At 41.8% G+C, this 22,362-nt stretch overlaps 1 protein-coding gene across 1 annotated transcript; it reads right to left on the bottom strand.

Moving 5' to 3' along the window:
- Window positions 1–11,599: 11,599 nt before the first annotated feature.
- Window positions 11,600–21,706, bottom strand: F13B (coagulation factor XIII B chain). The gene is made up of 12 exons (XM_088060201.1): window positions 21,483–21,706; window positions 20,203–20,403; window positions 19,546–19,731; window positions 18,926–19,102; window positions 18,627–18,803; window positions 17,285–17,455; window positions 16,868–16,954; window positions 16,015–16,197; window positions 14,367–14,570; window positions 13,848–14,030; window positions 12,935–13,173; window positions 11,600–11,849 (listed from the first exon to the last, which is right to left on the bottom strand). Exons 1-10 carry the CDS (start codon window positions 21,550–21,552, stop codon window positions 13,864–13,866), a joined length of 1,623 nt encoding a protein of 540 aa, XP_087916327.1. The 5' UTR covers window positions 21,553–21,706; the 3' UTR covers window positions 11,600–11,849; window positions 12,935–13,173; window positions 13,848–13,863.
- Window positions 21,707–22,362: the final 656 nt, after the last annotated feature.

Raw genomic sequence — 22,362 nt, forward strand, 5'->3', positions numbered from 1 at the left:
TTGGTCATTAAACCAACACATCACTATTATTGGACAATTACAAACTACACCCCTTGACTGTTTCTTGCAAGTAAACAACAAGGATCCAAACAACACCTGCAAAGGTTGTTGTCCTTCTCCAAGGACTGTTTGGATTCCTCCTTATGACTTCTCAGGCCAGAGTGAGAACTAGTTTCACAGAGGCACTGTGCTCCTTGCCTGCTTTCAGCAACCATAATGGTATTGCTTGGGAGTCATAGGTCTCCAGAAAAGCTCATAGGTCTTGAAGCACAGAATCCTTCAAGCATAAGATTATTTAGTTCTCATCTTCAGGAGGAAAAACTCATCTCCCTGGACTGGCTTATCTCATCAGAGACTTCGCAGAGTTCTCTGAAGCAGAAATCAATGTACAGGGGATTGAGGCAAAAACAGGCTCCAAGGTGAGTTGTCCGTGGCATTTATGTGACATGTATGGATAATGTTAAAAAAGCTGAAGCTCAGAATGGCACTTACAAGGGACACCAAGGGTCACAAGAAAGTATTCTATTGCTACACCAGGATTAAAACAATCAATAAGAAAATGTAGCATGTCATTAAAACAGGTAGGTGATTTACTGGCAGCAGCCCCATATGAAGTTTGAGTATTTGATGCATTCTTTGCCTCAAAGTTCATCAACAAGATACTGCCCTCATGTCTGCAATCCCCCTCATCCTGTTGTGTGGTCACAGCCAACGCAGCCAGTAATGGGGGTAATGAATGGGGGTAAATGATTTCTGCTTTCAACAGCTGTTCCAGTGAGGGCATTTTAATCCCTTTCACTCCATTTCCCCCAGTTTGCTCTGGAAGAGGAAGGGTATTGCTGTTATATATACTGTGTAAAGTATTTTTATCAACCTTTTATTCCACCTATTGTTTGACTAGGTTTTGACTAAATAAGCAGAATTTGTCTATTCCTGAATGCTTTAATTTCTTTTTCTGTTTTATTCATTCATGTAACTCTTGTAAAAGCCTTGGAAACTCAGAGCACCATATATATTATGATTTCACAGACAGATGAGTTTAGACATAGAAGACAGAAAATACCCTTAGAGTGGATTTTTTATTAAAACAGATTAAAATGGATGCAAGGCAAACATTGTCCATATTCCTGGATTTTCTTCACTGCTGTAGCCCCGCTTGTTCTCAGGCAGAACTGTGGAGATAGAACTGGTTGGGCATCAACTTAAGACTGTGGGATTTTAGCAAGTCTGCTCATATAAAGTTATGCTTCCAGAATGTTCTTAGTTTTCTCCCCTGATTGATTGTCGTTTGCCACATTATTTTTAATATTTGTAATCTCAGTCTATGATTGAACCCTGCCTTCAGTCCCACCCTCAGATCTTCCTTATATATGTTGTTGTACCCACATTTTTTGCACCTTTTGTGGTTGACCCTATACTGTGTGTTCACCTTCTGCCGTTTGTTATTTTGCCATTAAAGCAGTTTTACTTTTTGGGTCACCCAACCATGCCCATCCTGTTTATTTGCCACACCATTCCCAGCTGGCCTGGGTCCGGGGTTGCTAAGCTGAAACGCAACAAGTAGCGCCCAGAACAGGGACCAGGGACCGTGATATTCAGGGTCTCCTGTGTTGGATTTGGTCAGTGGGGAGTGCTGCAATGGTAAACAACTCCCTTTCTGCAGGTGTTGCAGTGTGTTTCTTGTTAATGGGATGTTCTGTTATTGCCTAAGTTGATGGTTTGGTCCAAATGAGACCCTCCCACCCCACACTGTCAATCTACCCTGAGTCTCCTGTCAATCTGCCTTAGGCCCACCGCGTGCTTGGAATTCCACTTCAGAAATCCCCTAAACTCTGAAGCTTGATTAGTCCACGTGACCCAACTTTCCCCCCCTACCTCCCTCATTGGATGATGATTTTGTGAACCCTGCCTTTTACCCTCCCCAGGATATCTCTGATTAGCTGTTGCTTTGTACCCTCCCTTTGAACCACCTCCATATTTCAGCTGTTGCACACTCGCATTTTCTGTCTTTTGCCCCCAAGATTCCCCAGAGCAATAAATCCTCTATTATCCCATGCAAAAGACCTCCCTCTCATCCTTGCCTCCCCAGAGCCCAGACTGACAGCCAAAAAGCTGTAGAGTAAGTGCTCTAGTGGCACCTCAGGTCATCCTGCTCCTGGGGTGTGACCCACTCCTGGCACGGGCCAAAGTGATAGAGCCAGATAAGCTCCAGCGAGATGCGATAGCTGGCGCCCACCGTGCGGCCCTGTGAACGGACGCCACGGATGAACTGTGGATTTTATCCAAGAAGTTCTGGCCATCAGCTGCCTCTGAGTGCAGCAGACTGGTTTTTCTCCGGTGGCTCTTGGGGGGAGGAAGCGATAACCCTCTAGCATCCAGGGGACCACTTCCCTGAGGAGGACTTCCCTGTGGCCCCTGTCCAGCAGGCCAAAGGAAGGTAAGCATACCCCAAGTTAGGTTGAGGGTGCTCACAAGTTGTGGGAAGGGTGCATTGACCACTGGGGGTGGTAGAGAGGGGCCACTATCCTATGGGCCATGATAGTTGGCTGCAGAAACCACCCTGTCCCTGAGATTGGCCCTGGAACTTTTATCTTTAGTTTGTTGTTTCTTTTGCTGCAGGGGAGGGTGGATTTTTGCTGTGCCGGCAGTTTAACATCAAGGAAAAGGGGTGCGAAATTGTCAGCACAGCAGAGAGGGATCTATTTTCAAATTTTGGGTACCCTGGAGGGTGGGAAAATAAATTTTTCAAAAGGGTTGTTAAAAAAGTTTGTTCAGCGGCTTTTCTTCCACTTTCCAAGGGTATCCCCAGAGGAAATACCAACCATCCCCTTCTGGGATGAAGTTGGAAGCAAATTAACAGCTTTGACATTAAAGGTGATACATCGGTTGCTAAATTCTTTTCATTGTTTGTGCTAATTCGATCAGTGATAGTTGAAGAAAAGAAAGTGGAGGAAAGGCTCAAACTAACGCCCTCACCTCCCCTGTCCCCTGATCCTAAATCCTTGTCCCTTGCATCAGGAAGTCTGTGCCAGGCAAACCGCGATGAAGCACAGGAGAGCCACCAACTCCTTGGCTTCCCACAGCAGTCTTGGGACCATTGCCTTGAGAGCAATGGCCATGCTATCAGGGACCCTTTCCTAAACCCCTCTTTCCCAGTTGTTAATCCTCCAGTTCAAGTTAATGCCCCTCACGTTAAAATCATTAAATCACATTCAAATCACATCTAAAGGAGACTCACAAGTTTTCCCTGAGTCCTCCCTTGCTCCACAGAATGACCCTCAAGAGACACAGGATGGTGAAAGCCACATGGCTCAGCCCCCACCTTGTGCTCCTTTTTCCCACAATCCTTTCACTTTGTTCCTTCCAACCCCTTCCTATCCCCTGACCCCACCCCTACTCATGCCCCTCCTTCTCCTCCCCTCTCTCCAAACTCCGCCCCTTCCCCAGGTAATCCCCCTTCCTTTCCACCAGCTATGCCTCCCATTGCCATGACATCATCTGTTCCCATTATGTCACCTGTGGACAGCAACTCCCATTCCAATTGCTGTCCCACCCCTGTTCCCTCCTCCTTCTCTGGCAGCTCTAATCCTCTTCCAGCTTCAACTTCCCATGATGGCATGGGAACTGGAAGCCATGAGACTGAAAAACAGAACCTGGAACAGGAGATCATCCTCTTCACTGCACCTGTTACCTGTACCCAAACAAGAGGAACCCCTAAGTGGGAACCTTTTGATTATCAGCATAAAAAGGAGCTTTGCACGGCTCAGGAGTTTGGGAGAAAAAGTGAGTATTTTAAAGGTTTTTTAAAAGCCTTTTCCTCAAACACTCTAGTTCCTGATGATATCAGAGATTTGTTTGCATGTCTCCTAACCCAAACAGAATATCTGTTGTGGGAGAGGACATGGAAGAGATTATTACGGGAACTCATTCCTGAGCTCTTGCAAAACCCTGACTGTGCCATTGATGCAGATAACAACATCCCAATGGGCCACTTAAGTGGTGAAGGGGATTGGTCACAAGCTAGAATGCAGGCTGAAAAAGTACCACAGCCTGTGTTGGAACAGGTAAAGAGAGCTGCAGAGAAGGCCTTTATCCTTATGCCCACAAAAAGAACCTAAGCAAAGTTATGCAAATATTAAACAGTTTCCCTCTGAGGCTTTTATAGATTTTGTTGAAAGGCTCCAAGTCAAGGTGGAGAGGCAGGTTGAGAGTTGGCAACTACAGGAACAGATAATAATGGAAGTAGCCCAAGCAAACGCTAATGACATCTGCAAGAAGATCATCCTAGGCCTGCCCTTCGAGCCACCACCCACCCTTGAGTTGATTATCGAAGCCTGCATCAAGAGAGCCACCATCCCAGAGCCTCGAGGAAAAGGAGACAGCATGGAGAAAATAGCTGCTGCTGCTACTCCAAAAACACACCACCAGCCTTTTCAGTGTTTTAACTGTGGGCAGGAGGGACACATAGCACAGTTTGCTCAAAGGGGCAGCTTCTGCAAAATAAACCAATAAGTTCTCAGGGGGGACAGGGACAACCACTTCCAAAAAACTAAATGGGAAGTGTGGACCTGCTTTGTGTGGAGACAAAAATGAAGCATGTCAGAGTGGGGACCCAGAGAAGGTTTGGAAGCCACAAGCTCCCTTTAAGCTAGTTGTTACACAAAACAGATTCTTTAATACAGACATCTGGCAGGTTGTGTCAGTTGACCCATTTGACAAGGACTTATTTGCCAGACTGGACTGTAAATATGTCATTATTGGGGACACCGAGCACACACCCCAAGAGATTGAAATCTCTCTGGCAATCATAACATTAGAGCCGGAGACACTCATTCTCATGGTGCGTTGTGTCCACCCACCTTTCTTTATGCCACAGGGCCAAATCATCGCCCAGGCTATTCTGATGCCAAATGAATTGCCAATGGATGATTCTTCACCTGGTGTCTACTGGACAGAAGTCATTGGAGAAGACAAGCCTTGGATAGGGTGTGGACTCCGGCAAGGAGTTTACCTTGAGATTTACCAAGATTACCTTCACCTTGAGGGAGCATTAGACACAGGGGAAAATGTGACAATCATCCCAACCACCAGATGGCCATCACATTGGGAATTGCCACCCGTGATAGGTAAAGTAAAGGGCATTGGGGGTGCCCAGTTCGCCAAACAATCTAAGAGCATCGTCCAAATTGAAGGGCTGGATGGGCAATTGGCCAGCTTACGCACATTCATTTTAGACTATAAAGTTTCCCTTTATAGGAGGTGAGGGAGAGACGCCATTTCCCAATGGGGAGTGAAAACTGAAATCCCAAAAACCCCTCAGGATTTTTCATAGCGGCTGCTGATGACTGCCTTGCCCATAAGCTGAACTGGAAAACAGAACACCCAGTAGGGGTATCAGTGGCTGCTGAATAAACAAAAATCAAAGGCGCTCAATGAATTGGTAGAAGAGAAGTTAGCAAAAGGCAACATTCTGCCAACTACTAGCCCTTGGAATTCCCTGGTCTTTGTTATCAGGAAGCCAGGAAAGGACAAGTGGCGACAAAGTCATTGAAGACATGGGGTCTCTTCAACCAGGAATACCCTTCCTGTCAATGCTCCCCCAAAACTGGAATTTGGCAGTTATTGATATAAAAGACTGTTTCTTCCAGATTCCCCTTGGCCCTGCTGATGCCCCACGGTTTGCCTTCTCAGTTCCCTCCATCAATCAAGAAGCACCAATGAAGCTCTACCATTGGCGAACCTTGCTGCAATGCATGAAACAGTCCCAGTATTTGCCAGTGATACGTTGCTTCATTACTGTCCCCAGTGCATGCCAAAGCAAGAGAAACCATCAAACTTCACTGTATGGATGATGTGCTTGTGTGTGCCCCAAATGACAATATACTACAGCAGGTGCTTGATCTAGTTGTCAATGTTTTGATTGCTGCAGGATTTGAACTCCAAAAGGACAAAGTTCAACAGATGTTCCCTTGGAGGTATCTGGGGCTCCAAATTAACAAGAGGACCATTAGTCCTCAAAAATTGATGATCAGAAACAACCCAAAAACCTGAGCCAATCTCCACCAGCTGTGTGGGTCCTTAAATTGAGTCAGACCCTGGCTGGGCTTAACAGCAGAAGACCTAGCCCTCCTTTTCAATTTATTGAAAGGGGGAGAGGAGCTGAGTTCTCCTAGGGTCCTAACCCAAGAGGCCAAGCCAGCTCTGGAGAAAGCTCAAGAGGCAATGTCAACAAAACGAGCTCATTGCTGCCTGCCCGACTTGTGGTTTATTGTTTTCGGAAGATTGCCACACCTCCATGGCTTGTTTTTCCAGTGGGATCAAGGTCAGAGGGATCCACTCTTGATCATAGAGTGGGTATTCCTCAGTCACCAGCAGTCCAAAAGTATCACCAGGACCACAAGAGTTAATGGCTCAACTGATCTGGAAGGCCAGGGCAAGAATGCGAGAACTGGTGGGGTGTGACTTTGCATGTGCCCATCTACCACTTACCCTAACATCAGGTAAGCTGACAAAAGTGGTTCTGGAGCAGTTAGTTAGGGAAAATGAGATACTCCAACTTGCTCTAGATAGCTACCCAGGACAAATTTCAATTCATAATCCTGGACACAAATTATTTAATTCGGCATTTAAATTAGTCCCCAAAGAAAAACAAAGTTGGAGGCCACTCAGTGCTGTGACAGTTTTCACAGATGTATCTGGAGCATCCCACAAGTCAGTGATGACCTGGAAGGATCCTCAGACTCAGAAATGGGAGACAGATGTAAAAGAGGTTGAGGGCTCCCCTCAAATTATTGAGTTAGATGCAGTCATCAGAGCCTTTGAGAGGTTTTCTGAACCTTTTAATCTAGTCACTTATTCAGCCTATGTTGCAGGAGTAGTATCTAGAGCTGAAAATGCTGTTTTAAAGGAGGTCTCTAATCCTAGCCTGTTTAAGTTACTCTCAAAATTAGTTTATCTTGTTTCCCACTGAGAGCAACCTTTCTATGTGATGCATGTGAGGTCACACACTGACCTGCCGGGTTTCATCATGGAGGGGAACAGAACAGCACACACCCTGGCCGCCCCAGATGAGATGGTCAACCCGCCAGACATCTTTCAGCAGGCAAAGTTGAGCCATCAACAATTCCATCAGAATGTACCTGGCCTGGTACACGCATTCCATCTAAAGCAGGACCAAGCCAAGGCCATAGTAGCTGCATGTCCCAGTTGCCAAAGGTATGCAGTACCAACCTTGAGTGCCAGTGTAAATTCAAGAGGCCTCAACAGCTGTGAGGTGTGGCAGATGGATGTGATTCATGTCCCGCAGTTCGGCAGGCTGAAATATGTCCATGTTTCAGTGGATACTTTCTCCAGAGCGGTCTATGTTTCTGCTCACACAGGGGAGAAAACCACAGATGCGCAAAAACATCTAGTGCAAGCCTTCTCTGTGTTGGGGCTCCCTAAAGAGATTAAAATGGATAATGGTCCCACATAAACCTCCAAGGCCCTCCAGGAGTTCCTGCAGAAATGGGGAGTAAACCATAAAACAGGCATCCCCCACTCCCCCACAGGTTTGCCCATCATTGAGCAAATACATTGGTAGCTCAAGAGAGTCCTAGAGCAGCAGCAGAGCAATACCAGCAGCAACCCACCACAGATTAAGCTCTGTAAGGCACTGCTTACCATAAATTTTCTAAACTGCTCATTTGAACACCTTGAACCTGCCTGTTGTTCAGCATTTCAGCAGTAATACACACCTGAAATTGAGAGAACACCCCCCCAGTTTTAATGAAGAGTCCTGAGACAGCGAAAGTAGAGGGCCCATTTGAGTTAATCACTTAGGGTTGGGGATATGCTTGCATCTCCACGCCCTCTGGGTTGAGATGGGTTCCTCAAAAGTGGGTCAAACCACACATTCCTAAGCCCATACCACGATCAGGTCAGTCCACCAAAGATGTAGCTGTGGCTTCCCTCCGGAGGCACCGGTGCCAAGGAAATGGAAAACCCGATCCCCTAATTGTTGTGTCAGATTATCCCTGACTGTTCTTTTTCCCAATGATATGTCAGATGTTTTTAGTTAATGTTTACCGTGTTGAAGTCAATCATGTAGCAGTATCCACACAGCAGTCCTGGTGGAGAAATGTGTACCCCCAATCAGAATCTATTCCTCAATGCCAAAACTCTCCTTCCTAAACAGAAAACAGGGAGATGTTGCAGTTTGTTTCTTGTTAATGGGATGTTCTGTTATTGCCTAAGTTGATGGTTTGGTCCAAATGAGACCCTCCCACCCCACATTGTCAATCTACCCTGAGTCTCCTGTCAATCTGTCTTAGGCCCACCGCATGCTTGGAATTCCACTTCAGAAATCCCCCTAAACTCTGAAGCTTGATTAGTCCATGTGACTAATTCCAATTTCCACCCCCCTACCTCCCTCATTGGATGATGATTTTGTGAACCCTGCCTTTTACCCTCCCCAGGATATCTCTGATTAGCTGTTGCTTTGTACCCTCCCTTTGAACCACCTCCATATTTCAGCTGTTGCACACTCGCATTTTCTGTCTTTTGCCCCCAAGATTCCCCAGAGCAATAAATCCTCTATTATCCCATGCAAAAGACCTCCCTCTCATCCTTGTCTCCTCAGAGCCCAGACTGACAGCCAAAAAGCTGTAGAGCAAGTGCTGTAGTGGCACCTCGGGTCATCCTGCTCCTGGGGTGTGACCCACTCCTGGCACGGGCCAAAGTGATAGAGCCAGATAAGCTCCGGGGAGATGCGACATGCGGGAGAATTTTGGATCCTGCCTGTCCTGGACAGATTTTTTGGTGTTTTGGGCAACCCTCAGAGAAGCAACCAGCCCACCCGGGAACCTCTGCAGGAGCTGCAGGTAAGCGGAAAGGGGACATTCCACCCGTCACCCCATCCTAACCGAGAAGGTCTTATCCCAGTCCAAGTTTTTAGATGGGCTCCAGAACGCCGACTGTAGAATGGGATGTCTGTGAACGTTTTAAGTTAAACAGCTCACGGGAAGGAAGTCGGGAGAAGTCACCGTAAAGTGGGTTTATCACTTTATCGGCGCAGCGGGCACTAACATTTATATGGCGACTTCTGGGATTCGGTGGGGGTGAAGCTCTACGGTTTAACAGCAAAGCAAGATCCCTGCATGCTCCCTGTTTTCCGTGCAACACTAGAAACATTAAAACTCGAGAAGTGCCACCGCCCTTCCCGCATATCCCTGGGCGGGGAGCTTTCTTTCGCAGAGCAGGCGGCGGCCGGACCAGAGCGGGGCATGTCCACAACTTCTCTCCCCACCTCGCATTGTGATTCCAGCTTCACAACCATTTCCTGATTTGAGACTATCCCCTATCCCTCTGACCCTGGATGTGGGACACGAGATCAGAGCCTGTTGGAAACACAGGAGCCTGTGCGATTCACAACTCCTGCTGTCCCATTTTCCCCTCTTTCCCGCACCTCGGACCACCTTGGAGTGGAACACGGGTTTGGAAGCATTGCCTCGCCTGTCGTTGCGTCCACCTGTGCTCCCCTCCACCAGGGATCCCAGATGGCAGTGCTGGCACCATCTCTGGTCCTTCCCGCTCCATCCCTTCTCTTCCTGCTCTTTTTCCTCGTCCTTCCTCCTCCCTGTCTAACAACAAGCGGTCCCCCGTATTAGACTCCAAAAGCCGCCTTAACGACTTACCACCGACGGTCACTTCAAGAAGTCAGCTAAACTATCAACCCTTCGGCCAACTTGCCTGTCCGTCGGGGGATCCCGCCTTCAGCTCCGCCCTGTCTCCCTTGCAGTGCACCCTTTCCACCTCGGGCCACTTGCAGGCACTGGGCCCTGGGCAGTAGCCACCGTGCCGGGACCGAGAGACCCCGGCAGGTGGGGGACAGCGATCGTCTCCCCCCTTTCGGCGGCACGGCTTTGCAGCCACCGACAGCTCTGGGGCGGGGTGGCGCTGCCAGGGTTATTAACTGCTTGCTGGCATCTTATTTACAGTTAGCAAAGCTGAATCATTTGCAAAATCTTAGTAATGATTTATTTTCAGGTTTACAATGTCTTCCTTATAGCTCAAAAATTTATATAACAATTGTTAATGTATCATGCAGAACAGCAGCCTAAACATAAGAATATTTCTAGCAAACTTTCTTACTATGGGAATTTAAAGAGCAGTTCCTGAGAATTTATCACAGACTACAATTTGGAATATTTTTATGCCCAGAAAATTTCAGGTGATGCCATTAAGACAGCACAAAAATACCACCAAATACCAAAGGAACAAACTGACTGACAATTATCTAATGCATTTTTCTGATATCCAAATCTGGGAGTGCTAATTCAATAAATAGTCACTGTACATAAACAAAGCATGGGCTATAACTCTCAAAAAACTTAGAATTGTCTCAAAGTGTTTTGCTTTGTTTAACAGAATATGTTATGTGTAGGGTAGAGAGCTTAGATCTTTGACTGCCACAAAATAAGAAATAAGAAATACCACAACCCCACAAAATCAAATCTACCAAAGCACTCCTAATCTGTTAGTAATATTAGAATGGCTTTGTACATGCATCCATCCACGTGATACCTCCACAACTGACTACAACTGACACACAGGTTTGCATAAAGACCTTCCATGTTTATGTCTGGCTTTTAATGTTAGGTTTTTACAACTGAATATACTAATACATATGTTAATACAATATTCATAATATTTACCTAGACTTTATCATCTTATTTTGACTGGACTGCTTTGTAATAACTCTGGATAATGGCAATATAACATTTGGTTTTGTCACCTTTAATTTGATGATTATTCATAGATTCTTCAAAGGGAAAAATATACCATGCAGAGTAAAACCCAGGGCATACACTTTTAAATCCTTGTGCTGTGCCATATGTCCCGAGCAATTAATATTAGTCTCCAAGGATAGACTTATGTTGAGTCTCAAAAAATTATAAATTGTAGAAAACAAGCAGATTATGTGGAAGTATAAAACCTAGAATGAAAGTTTAAAATAAGTCCCAAACAGAAAAGACTGTTTTGTTTTTGAATTTGACCTTTTCTCATGTTGTTATGTTGTGTTACCATGTTTGTTAAGTTGTATGTTCAAAGTTTTTAAGAAGACTTTATGTTCATTGTTTCTAGTCCAGAAGAGAGATGATGAGTAGATGAGTTTGGTTGGGACCTTGTCACTGCCTTATGAGGATAATTTTAATCTTGGGCCATGGGAAACAGAGATTTGGATCATGTTAGCGTTGTTTGTTCTGTTCAGTTTCATGTTGATGATTGTGCTGTTTTTGAGGGGACAAGAGAGGGGGGACTAGAGACCTTGTCCACTGCAGAGAGGCTCAGTGGGGTTACATGTGTTTTTAAGTTTTTGAACAATTCATTTATGGAGCCTAACCCTCCAATTGTTGGCTATTAACTCCCTGGGGGAGGAGATATGCTTGTGTTTTCAGAGGTAGAGGACCCCAGTGGATCACAGCCAAAATGTAAAGCCTGACCTGTATCCACTCTGTGAACAACCACAGGAAGAATCCCCAAAAGAACACAAGATCACAGTGGTTAAAAAAGATCTACAAACAACATATCTTAACTGTTTTACCTTTTATTGTGCAGCTTTGTTTTACAGATTATTTTCCAAGAGATAACATTTAAAGGACTCCTTCTTACAGTACTTGGAATATTCAAGATCCTGCTCCTCACTGAAGGAGGACAGTCCCACAACCGAAGCAGCACATTTGGGAGACGATGGCAAACATCACAGATTCCCTGCTGCTAGTGCCTGGATGTGGCTGCAAGGACTTTGAGGGCATGTGTTGCATGAACCTTCCAGCCACAGTGGGTCAATACACAGGAGCATCCAAGTACTGAAGGAAGGGAGTAAAGAAGTCACAAGTTGAAGATGGAAATGACTGGTTGAGTGGACTTTCCAAAACCTGGGGTTTGCACCTAGATTGCTATCATTGGTTAAAACAGGTTTGCTTGTTCTTACAGTTATTTTTGTTGTATTGTTAATGTTACCTTGCTTAATAACATTTTTTTTAAGGGTTGTCAGGAAGTCTATTCAAGAAATTTTAATTGTTCAAAAGGAAGGGGGATATGTAGAGATGGAATTGGCTTGGCATCAGCTTAAGACTGTGAGATGTTAGCAAGCCTGTTCATATAAGGTTATGCTTCCAGAATGTTCTTAGTTCTCATCCCTGATTGATTGTCGTTTGGCACGTTATTTTTAATACTCATAATCTCAGTCTGTGATTGAACCCTGCCTTCAGATCCACCTCAGATCTTCCTTATATATACTATTGTACCCATGTTTTTTGCACCTTTTGTGGTTGACCCTATGCTGTGTGTTTGCCTTCTGCCGTTTGTTATTTTGCCATTAAAGCAGTTTTACTTTTTGGGTCACCCAACCATGCCCATCCTGTTTATTTGCCACACCACTCCTGGCTGGCCCGGGTCCGAGGTTGTGAAGCCAAAACTTGACACAAAATCTTAAGAGTATCAATATTTAGGTGTCATAGGAAATCATACAAAGTAGATTTGTATAATTTGGATGGATCTTCATATTTTTAAATAGTTTTAAAAATAATGACTTCTCAGTAAATTTGTATACTTTTAGGTTTTAGTAGTTTTACAGATCCCTTAAAAACTTTTTTCTATACTTGCTGTTTTATATCATTCCTCAAGTTCAGTCCTTTAGAGGCTCATTAACTGTGAAGGGAGACATAAGTGCTCTTAAGATGTACAACTCCTTCCTTCATCTTTTTCCATGAGTATGCCAATATTGCATCCCCGTGCTGCACTGCTCATCCTCATCCCACAAAGGCCTTTCTCTTCCATCCCCCTCCAGCTCAGACTCAGCACTCATTCCCCAAAGCTGAGTGGAGTGACCTGGAGAACGTGAGGACACCCTAATTCACCTGTTAATGAGAGATAAAGAACATGTACATACCCTTCCTATAGGTTTTCCTCAAGTCCATACTTGCTTTCTTTCAACACACCTTGGATACGCCAGCTTTCCTCTCTTACACTGTACTTGAAATAAAGTTGTGCCAGATTCTGCTCCAAAATGGTTCTGTTTGCAGTAAAATCCAACATAATCCCCATGGTAAAAGTAAACTTGGTCTGCATAGAATGCTTGCAGCAGCACATTATTTTTCTCCATTTCAGTTTTTGACAAAATACATGGCTCTAAAAGAAAAAACTTGATCAGTGCTAATAAACTGATTCTTTTTGGAACAGAATATTTTGATCAGGCTACACTGTAAAGTATTTCCTATTGTTTTATTATACTGCAGGCATATCATAGTTTAAGGAAATAAAAAATCCACCAGATGAGCTTAACTTGCTTCTATTAAAACTTCCATATGTCACTTAAGACACTGAAATTGAGATTTAAAAGTTCTAGCTGATAATACTATATTTATAAATTATTTGATTTTAGAAAGAACAGGGGTTGTTCAGCCTGGCAAAAAGAAGTATCTAGGGAGACCTCATTGCACCCTTCCAGAACCTAAAAGGGGCTTGTAAGAAAAATGAAGACACACTTTTCAGTAGTGACTGGAGCAGTAGGACAGGGGGTTATGGTTTCAAACTAAGAGAGGGTAGATTCAGCCTAGACATAAGGAAGACATTACCACCAGTGAGAGTGGTAAAACACTGGAACTGTTTTCCCTTTTCCCAGAAAGGCAGTGGCTGCCCCATTCCCGGGAACATCCAAGGTCAGGCTGGACAGGGCTCTAGCAACCCTGCTCATTGCAGGGGATTGGACTAGATGGCCCTTACAGGTCACTACCAGGCTGTTCCTTGAGGCTATGAATTATATAGAGAAATAAGTGCTTCTTTATCTTATTTATCACACCTACCTATACAAACTGGTGGTCAAGTCCAGTGTCCTTCAGAGCAGTAGATTTCCTCAGAGCCTTGCAGAAAATGATAGTCAGAGCAAATATAGTGAACTGAAGATCCACTGTCATACTGGGGCAGTGCTGGGAGAGTAAGAGCTCCATTTGCAATAGAGGGTGGAGAGCTACATTTTTCTGTAGCAGCTGCAGTAACAATAAAAACATTTGAATAAGAAGAAACTAACAGACTGACAACTTTATCTAAATAAAGCTCTCTTTCTACAGAGCTTTCAGTTTCCTGAGCTCAGAGATGAGCTTCCCCCTCCTTTCTACAGCTTTGCCCAGAAAAGTTAGGTGTATCACTTTTCCAAGCTTGGCTATATTCAACAATATATTTGCCTTGTGCATATATATTGTTGAAGCCTAAACACTGATTATTTACAACAGATTCCAGGCCCACACTAAAAGCAAAGCAAATAATTTCTAAATAGGTCTAAGATTGATTAATTAAAAATGCAATTAAAAAAAATATTGCTTTACCTTGAATAACACATTTTGGATATTTCAGTCTGCCATGGTCACACTGTGTCCTCCCAGGAGATGGAATGGCAGTCTGGAGGAAACCATATCCCTGTTTACATTCAAACTCTATGAGATCTCCATGTAGGAAAATTAATTCTTCCCGTCTCCATTTCAATGTTAAATTGTTGCTGTCCATATCAGTTACATTAAGAATACATGGTTCTAGGAATTAAAAGTGTATTTTAATAAAAAGCCACCTTAACTGACTTCTTAGCTCACTTTCGTAGGAGTGAAGAAAGAGAACCCCAAGTCAATAGCTCTAAATTGCTTCTGAATCTTGCAAGACAAAGAACTACAGATGCATAAAAATATGGAAAGAAGCGGTCTGAAGTGGTAACAAAAACCAAACACATGCAAAAGGAATGGATGCTTTCTGACAGTTCTTAAAACCCAGTGCCAGCATCACACTGGGGAGTGTAGCTTTCCATTAGAAGAGTAACCTTGTTAACTTCTGAAACCACTGTTCAATGTCAATAAAGCCTAACAGAGGGTCACCTACAAAAATAAATTTCTCCAAGTTCCATGAGAATCACTGGCTGATAAAGACCCTTAATTGATGCTTTGCTGAGGGAAAAGCAAAGAGAGCTCAGTTACTGGCAGTCTGGTGGCAGCAGTGTAACACCAAATTTGCATGGAATTTTCCTGAAGCTAACATCAGCATGTGTTCTTTCTGGTCTGATTAGGTAAGTTGAAAAGAAATCTCAGAAAACATGCAAAGGATGATGGGTTTATTTGGATACTCACAGGAAATAAGATTTCATTATTTCACAAGATTTGTTAAATTTGAGTATTAAGATAAAAATGCTGACCTGGATCTTTCAGTCTTGATGAGATAACTTCTGTTCATTTAGAAACATGCAATTAAAACTGAACTGATTGTGTATTTTCATTTTCATGGTACATCACAAACTAAAAGGTGAGCCAATTTACCAAAGGATGTTAAAAAAATTGAATTATTTCATTAGAGGAAAGAAGGAAGGAAGGAAAGATAAACAAACAACTCTTGTTTGTATATGTGCAAGCAATGGTAATTTTCTAGTGGGAGATCTATACATTGTTTTGAGCAGCATACATAAAAGCACAGAAAAATTTAAAAGTCCAGGTCAGGATGTAACAGCATATATAAAGACACATAATAAAAAAACAAACAAACAAACAAAAAAAAAAAAGCCTGAATGTTTAAAAACGAAAGTCCTAGAAGCCATTGCTAATTCTTTGTTAATTGGATCTAAAAGCCATTTTGGAATAGCCACACCATTCCTTCTAATCACCTACTGAAAGACAGGAAGAAATTAACTGAATGGACAATATGGAAGAAAGAAATTGGAGAATCCTCCCAGGAAACAGGGATAGCTATGTACTAGAATAGCTCACTAAGGAAACAAAGGAATCTATTTAATTGGGTGGTTTTAAGAACAGGCCAGAGGATACCCAGCAGGAGAGGCCTGCTAAAAATTTAATTTTGGTTCATCCTCATATTTCTGGAATCTTTATTAACTCCAATAAAAGAGAAAAGATGGTAATGAAAAGATTATTTAGAGGTTCCTTCCATTTTTCCCTTTTTATATTACATATGACAAACCTTGTTTTTCCTTCCAAGACTCACCTAAGCAGGTTGGTGGTTCCGTCCAGTTTCCATGGTCACAGTAAACAGTACTGGGCCCATCCAAAAAGTGGTAATGCTGACAACCATATTCTACCCAGGAACCATTTTTGTAACTTGCCAATAATGGGCCCAGGACACCTCCATTTTTAATCACAGGTGGAGAGGCACAGTCTTGCTGCACTTCTGATATGGGATAGAGAGAGGCAATTAAATCTTGATTAGATTACAACATGGTTAACACTCATGGAAGTATCAGACCAATACTAGACTGAGTGAAAAAAATTGCAAACAAATAGAATATAAACCAATATAATTATTTTTCCAAATTTCATTTTCAGAAACTCTACACTTGCTTTTCTGAATTGCAGACATGGATTTTATTTCCCTCTATGCTTTACATCTATGCCTACTTTTGGCTCTTGCTGGTTTACATTCAATACATATTAGTTCTTTTTATGTGACTTAGACTATCTTATTTGTTACTTGAAATGTTTCATCCATGTGTGGTTCAAAAAAGCCAAAAGAACCCACATTGGAAGCAATAAACAAAGGAGCAACAAAATAGTAATGAATTTGCATGTCCAAATAATACTAAAGGGTACAAAATGACTGAAAAAAGTACGTGCTTTGTATAAAACATAATTATAAATACAGAGCAGACTTATTGGAGTAATTTAGAAATAAGCAACAATGACCTTTTATTTATTGGCTACATTGACATCTGTAGCCCATGCAAGTATCTTCAAGAATATGGAACAGTCCCATAGCAAAAGAATAAAAGTAGTCATAAAATGCCTATAACTGGATTGGAGAGTCCCTATTAAATAGAAGAGCAATGTTCACCTACTCATACCTTCATTATGATGTGTTTGGCTTGCCCTTATTTTTGCATCTGCCTCGAGTGGTGGTGGTGCCCCAGATTCTTGTTTATCCACAGTTCCTGTAATCATAGCAGAGACCCAGAACCAGTTTTCACAGAAACAGCTCATTTTAAAATACTAAAACAGACAGATATGATGTACTGTAAAATTTAATAATCCCAGTTTTCCAGGGGAGATGTCCTAGGTGGCAGCTGAAATCACCTAGCTCATCCTTTTTAATCTGGGAATCATGGATTGCCTGCAAAATATGCAGCACTTTGCCTCTCAAGCCTTTTAACAGAGGAAGCATAACAGTTTTGCAGATACAGAAACTGAGATTCTCTAGAATATTAAGGCATGGGTTGAATAATCATTTCAGTTCAGTTGTCAGCCTTCACAGAAGCACTCACTAATACAGCTAGAAGGTGATGTCCACTTTCCTCCTTCGCACTGGATTTCTTCAAATCCTCTCCTTCCCAAGGTACACTGTACATGAACTTTGTCCCCATTATGATATATTCTTCTGTTTGTGCTGATATGGCCATGATGGAATGGTAGTGGAGGACATTTATTTTTTACATCTGAAAATAAAAAATTGCGTATTGTTTTCTCTCTTACCAAAACCAAGTACACAATTAAGCTCACCATACACAATACAAGCCTTTCACTCAAAAGGCTTTTTTGGCTAGGCCAGAGTAATTCTTCATAAAATTTTCTCAATTTTCTGAATACAATAAGAGGCCTGAACAAACAAGTGACTTTTCATTCCACAAATATAAAATATAAGTACTATGTCATTGTACTGCTATAAACAAATTTGTAATTTCTCCACAGAGACTTAATAAAATGTTCTTTATAGGACACCAGGAAACAGAGATTTCCCATACCCTCCCTTCATATACTATTTAAAGCAGAATGTGTATTAATTCTAATGCTACAAAAGAAGCTATAATCATAGCCCATTTCTTATCTCTAAATTAAGTTTGTGATTAATGTATCCTCAAAAGTAAATTTAGGCCTTGTTTTCATCCTCCTGAGCATCTCCACCTTCTCTGCACTCTCTCAAGAAAAGTTCCTGCTGTGTCATGACAATAAACACAGGGTTGGAGTGTAAGCTGTAGTAAAGTTTTGTGCTGCTTTCTGCTTTGTTCTATATCTCAGTTGGTTCACCTTTCATTCTTTTGGAAGTTTCTTTACTGAGACTCTCCATTATCCTCCAGCGACTGAGGAAGTGATAGTAATTGCTAAAGGTGTGTTTCTATCCTCAGGACAATCTTTTAATTGTTCAAAACAAGTAAAGGTTGGGGTGGCTGTACAACTCTGGAAAGCACTACATGCTTTGGAGAACCTTGTTACAAATTCTATTTTAATGCCTCTCAAGAGGTACATCCCCATCCCACAAGGCAGGATTAAGCAGGCCTGGTTAAACCTTCAGGAGCTTCAGGGTCTAAAAAATTCCCTGTAACTGTTGATTCCTGCTTCTCCAAGACACAACTTGAGAGAAGCAACAGTAAGAGGCAGTATCTGCTCTGTTGTTAGAGTTCACTGAAATGTAATTCCAATTACCATTGCCTCCCTTCCTGCTACCTTGGCTCCTTGCCCTTTGACTAACACTTGATTTACATTTAGGTTACAAGATGATGCAAACCCTGATTTTTTTGTTTTTGCATTCATAAAATATTCATTTCTTGAAAGAAGGTGAGAGCTTTTCTCCAAGAATTTTACGCAGTTAAAACTATAAAAACAGGATACCTTCACACACTGGAGGGTCTGGATACCACCCGAAATTATAGCATTGAATTAAATCAAATCCAGTGACAGAATAATGTTTGTCACAGAAAAAGTGAACTACATCTCCTTCTTCATAGATTTTCTTCACAGGATAGAAACCTCCATGAGCTACTTCACTCAAAGTGGAGCAAGTTATTCCTGGGAAGAAAACACAGCAGTGAAAGTCAATTGAGGAAGGCTCCTTCCACCAGCTGATGAAAGAAGCCTCTTTGCCAATTTTTATGTGTAGAGTAAATCAGTTTTCAGAGAGGATGACGTACTGGTGCAGCTGGGGGTGAGGGCCCATCCATGTGCAAGGCACAGCGCTGCCTCAGAGGCGTTCCCTGCCGCAGTGCGATATCCCTGCTCACACCAGTACCACAGCGTCCCGTTCAGCTGCACCTCCTGCATGGCTTGAGAGTAGGTGCCGTGATGCAGCCTGGGCACCTGGCATGATTCTCAATGAAAAAAAGCACAGGCATGATGTTAACTGCTCTTTTTGTTGTGAGTATTCCAAAGTTTCCCTTAGATACACCTTACAAGTGGCCATATCCCAGGCAAAATCTTGGTAAATAACAAAACTTCATATACAGTTGTTGGCACAAGCTTTCCACTTGTCATTTGGAACAGAAAGTTTGTATAACAATGGATTTATTTGAAACAGTGTGATTTTATCTCTGATTCATTTTACATGTATCATTTTTACATACCTTTACAAATGCACAAAACTAGCAGCATGTGAAACCTGACAAGTTTTTCCCCAGAGGTACAGCTGAGAATCTCCTTTAGGAGCACTCAAATGACAGCCTGTCATAGGCAGTTTGGCCCTACAGGTACAGCAAGGACAGTGCAATTATATACATCTCCAATAATTAGAAAAGAGAAAAATGCAGAATACTACCAAGTTTTTTAGTACAGCTTGGCTGGAAGGACCATCCTTGTGGCTGACACTGCACTGTATCTTCAGTAGCACCACTTGGGGTGTGGTAGCCCGGATTACATTTGTATTGCAATTTCTCATGGATTTTGAAGTCTATTTCAGTACTGTAAAAAGAGCCATTTTCCAAAAGAGGCCTGGTGCATTTTCCTGAAGGAAGGACAGACAGCTCGTTTAGAAAGAAAGAATGGAATATTTTGTTTTCCTGTAAGCAAAAGAAAGGGTTTGTAGCTGTACTGATCTAATTTGATTTTCTCAACCTATAGAAGAAGCTCTGCTCCAATCATCAAACAATACATCAGACTACCAGTAATCACATGGAATACAGCCAAGGAATCTAGAGCTAGGGAGACTCAAGAAGTTATACATCTAAAGGAAAACTAGTTTTCCCAGACTAAGAAAACTGGAAATCTTTATATTCATATAAAAAAAATAAATGCCCTTAAAATATGTATTATTGTAAAAATATTCCATATATAAACATATGTAGTCTCGGCATAAATGACTACACCCTGTACATTTTATCTCTTCTGTTATGCAGCTCCTTTTCCTCTATGTCCCAGGAAAACCAGCCAGGAAATGTTCCTGCTGGAAGCAATGAGATGAATAAAGCTAACTCACTGTAGCATCGTGGCACTGGACACCATCCTTTTGCTGTACAAGTTATTCTTCCATCTTGAGTCCCACTTTCAGTTGTGTAACCAACCATACAAGAATAGGAGAGCTTTTTTCCTTTACGCATAGGGAAATAGTAATTTTTGAAACTGTAATAGTACTGGGCAAGGTTTCCATTTTCTATCTGTGGCAAATCACAAGGTATATCTGCAAAAAGATCAATATATTTCCCACTAAAAATTTCAGCCCAGATATGAATGTTTTTGCATCAGTTAATCTAGTATCAGCGTGACTGATTCAGGCTTTCAAACAAGAACAAACTTCTGAATACTTACAAGCATGAAGAGCCTTTTAAGACCTGCTGAAATGAAGACATACTACAATTTCATCAGCTTTTGCTCTTAGGGTTCACTGAAGAATATCAGCTGTAGAACAAAACCTCCTAATGTGAACTAGGCAAAACTGATGCAGGACACCTTTATTTTACTGTTTTGCCCAGAAGCATGAGAACACTTTGCTGCAAAAACACACCAATGCCTACTGTAAAATTCAGTGATAAGTATGAGGATTAGTAGTGCCTCAGCTCCTCAATTCAGAAAATGTTACCAGAAAAGCAGGACAAGCTTCTAGGAGGCAATATAGGAGTTAGGCTTGCTTAAGAAAGGGAATTTAAGAACAGTCAACAGAAAAGGAACAAGAAATGGAGATTGAAGAAAAAACAAGTGAAATGACAATTAAAAAAACACCAAACAATCCCCAGTACTAGGAGAAAGCCTTTTTAAAGAGTAGTGCTGAATATGACATTAGGTTACTTAAAGAAACCCCAAAATAAAAAAAAAACAAAACAAAAAACCCAAAACCAACAACCAAAAGAAGAAATCAGTGCTGGAAAAAGGGATAGAAAAGGCAAAACCACTCCAGATAACTTCTGCAGGTTCCATTTAACTTCCACTGTTTTGCTTTGTAACAAAGAGAAAATATTTCAATCCCCAAGACACTTCAATATATAAAATGTTTTAATAGTACAAAATTCAATTTGTGTAAGTGCCTCGACAGCTAAGACATTTTTAAAGGAATTTCTTCTGAAGCCTGAACATTTCAATATTACAGTTTTGAGGCTTAGACAGGAATCAGTGACAGCTGAATTGTCACCACCAGCCATGTCACAAAAGAATGTATTTAAAATTAAAAAGTGTTTACTCAGTAAAGAGATGAAAGACATCGCCTTTACGCTACCAATACTGCATATTCTAGATTCAATGTACAATAGAATTCAGTGTATTTACCTTCTGCAAAGAGTTTGCCTGAACACAGCATAACTAGGAAGATAAAATAGCTTTTAAAACTCATCTTCATTACTTTCTCCAGCTACCGTTTCCAGTACCTGTGAAAACTCCCTAAGTATTACTTTTGTAAATAATTAACTGAATTTTCAAAGGTATTCAACAAATGCCTTAATGTCTATGGTATTTTGTAACAAGTTAATTCACTGGAAAAACTATTTTCATTTATGTTAGTTCTCCAAATACCTTCACACTAGACTGGCAGGATTCTACTTCCATTTGACACACTTTGCCATCTGTAATTTATCATTTTACAGTGAAATCAGGCAATGAGCTTATGGAACAATTTAAACTTGCTGATCACTGTTCCCCTCACAGCCTCCACAGTCTCAAGTTTAAAGGGCATTCTGTTATCAGATTATTTACCTTGGCTGAAATCAGAGGAAAAGATAACTCCCCCATCCTCCAGCCTAGACCCTGAGTAAACCAGGCAGTTGCATGATTTTGGAGTTTCTTTCATGAACAACATAGCCACTATTATTATCTGAGTTGTGTTGAATATAGCAATCCACTTCCAAATATTTTTTTTTAAACAAAACAAAAAAAAAATTTAACCTCATTTACAGTCACCTCACTAATAGCTGTCAGTTGATTTAGCATCATTAGAGATATAATGCTTAAATTTGGGAATAGGCGGGTGTAATTTTACAGTTTGCATTATCTTAGCCTTTCTCTAAGAAAATGCAGTTCTGAGAACACAGAAGAGAACAGAATGAACAGGGATGCTGTGATGAACACAATCTATTCAGCTAGAGGAGATGCATGCTTGTATGTATTGCTCACTTGATGATAATAAGAAAAAACTTACACATCACCTCCCTTA

Source organism: Pseudopodoces humilis, chromosome 10, assembly GCF_049639895.1.
Source record: "Pseudopodoces humilis isolate 2021_Gansu_Grassland_sample_001 chromosome 10, ASM4963989v1, whole genome shotgun sequence".
NCBI lineage: Eukaryota > Metazoa > Chordata > Aves > Passeriformes > Paridae > Pseudopodoces > Pseudopodoces humilis.

Coding starts and splice junctions, on each gene's coding strand:
- F13B (XM_088060201.1), bottom strand. CDS start 21,552: ATGAAGATGAGTTTTAAAAGCTATTTTATCTTCCTAGTTATGCTGTGT. Junction 20,404..21,482: donor AGGCAAACTCTTTGCAGAAG/GTAAATACACTG, acceptor ATCTTTTTGCAG/ATATACCTTGTGATTTGCCA. Junction 18,804..18,925: donor CCTCACCCCCAGCTGCACCA/GTACGTCATCCT, acceptor TTTTCTTCCCAG/GAATAACTTGCTCCACTTTG.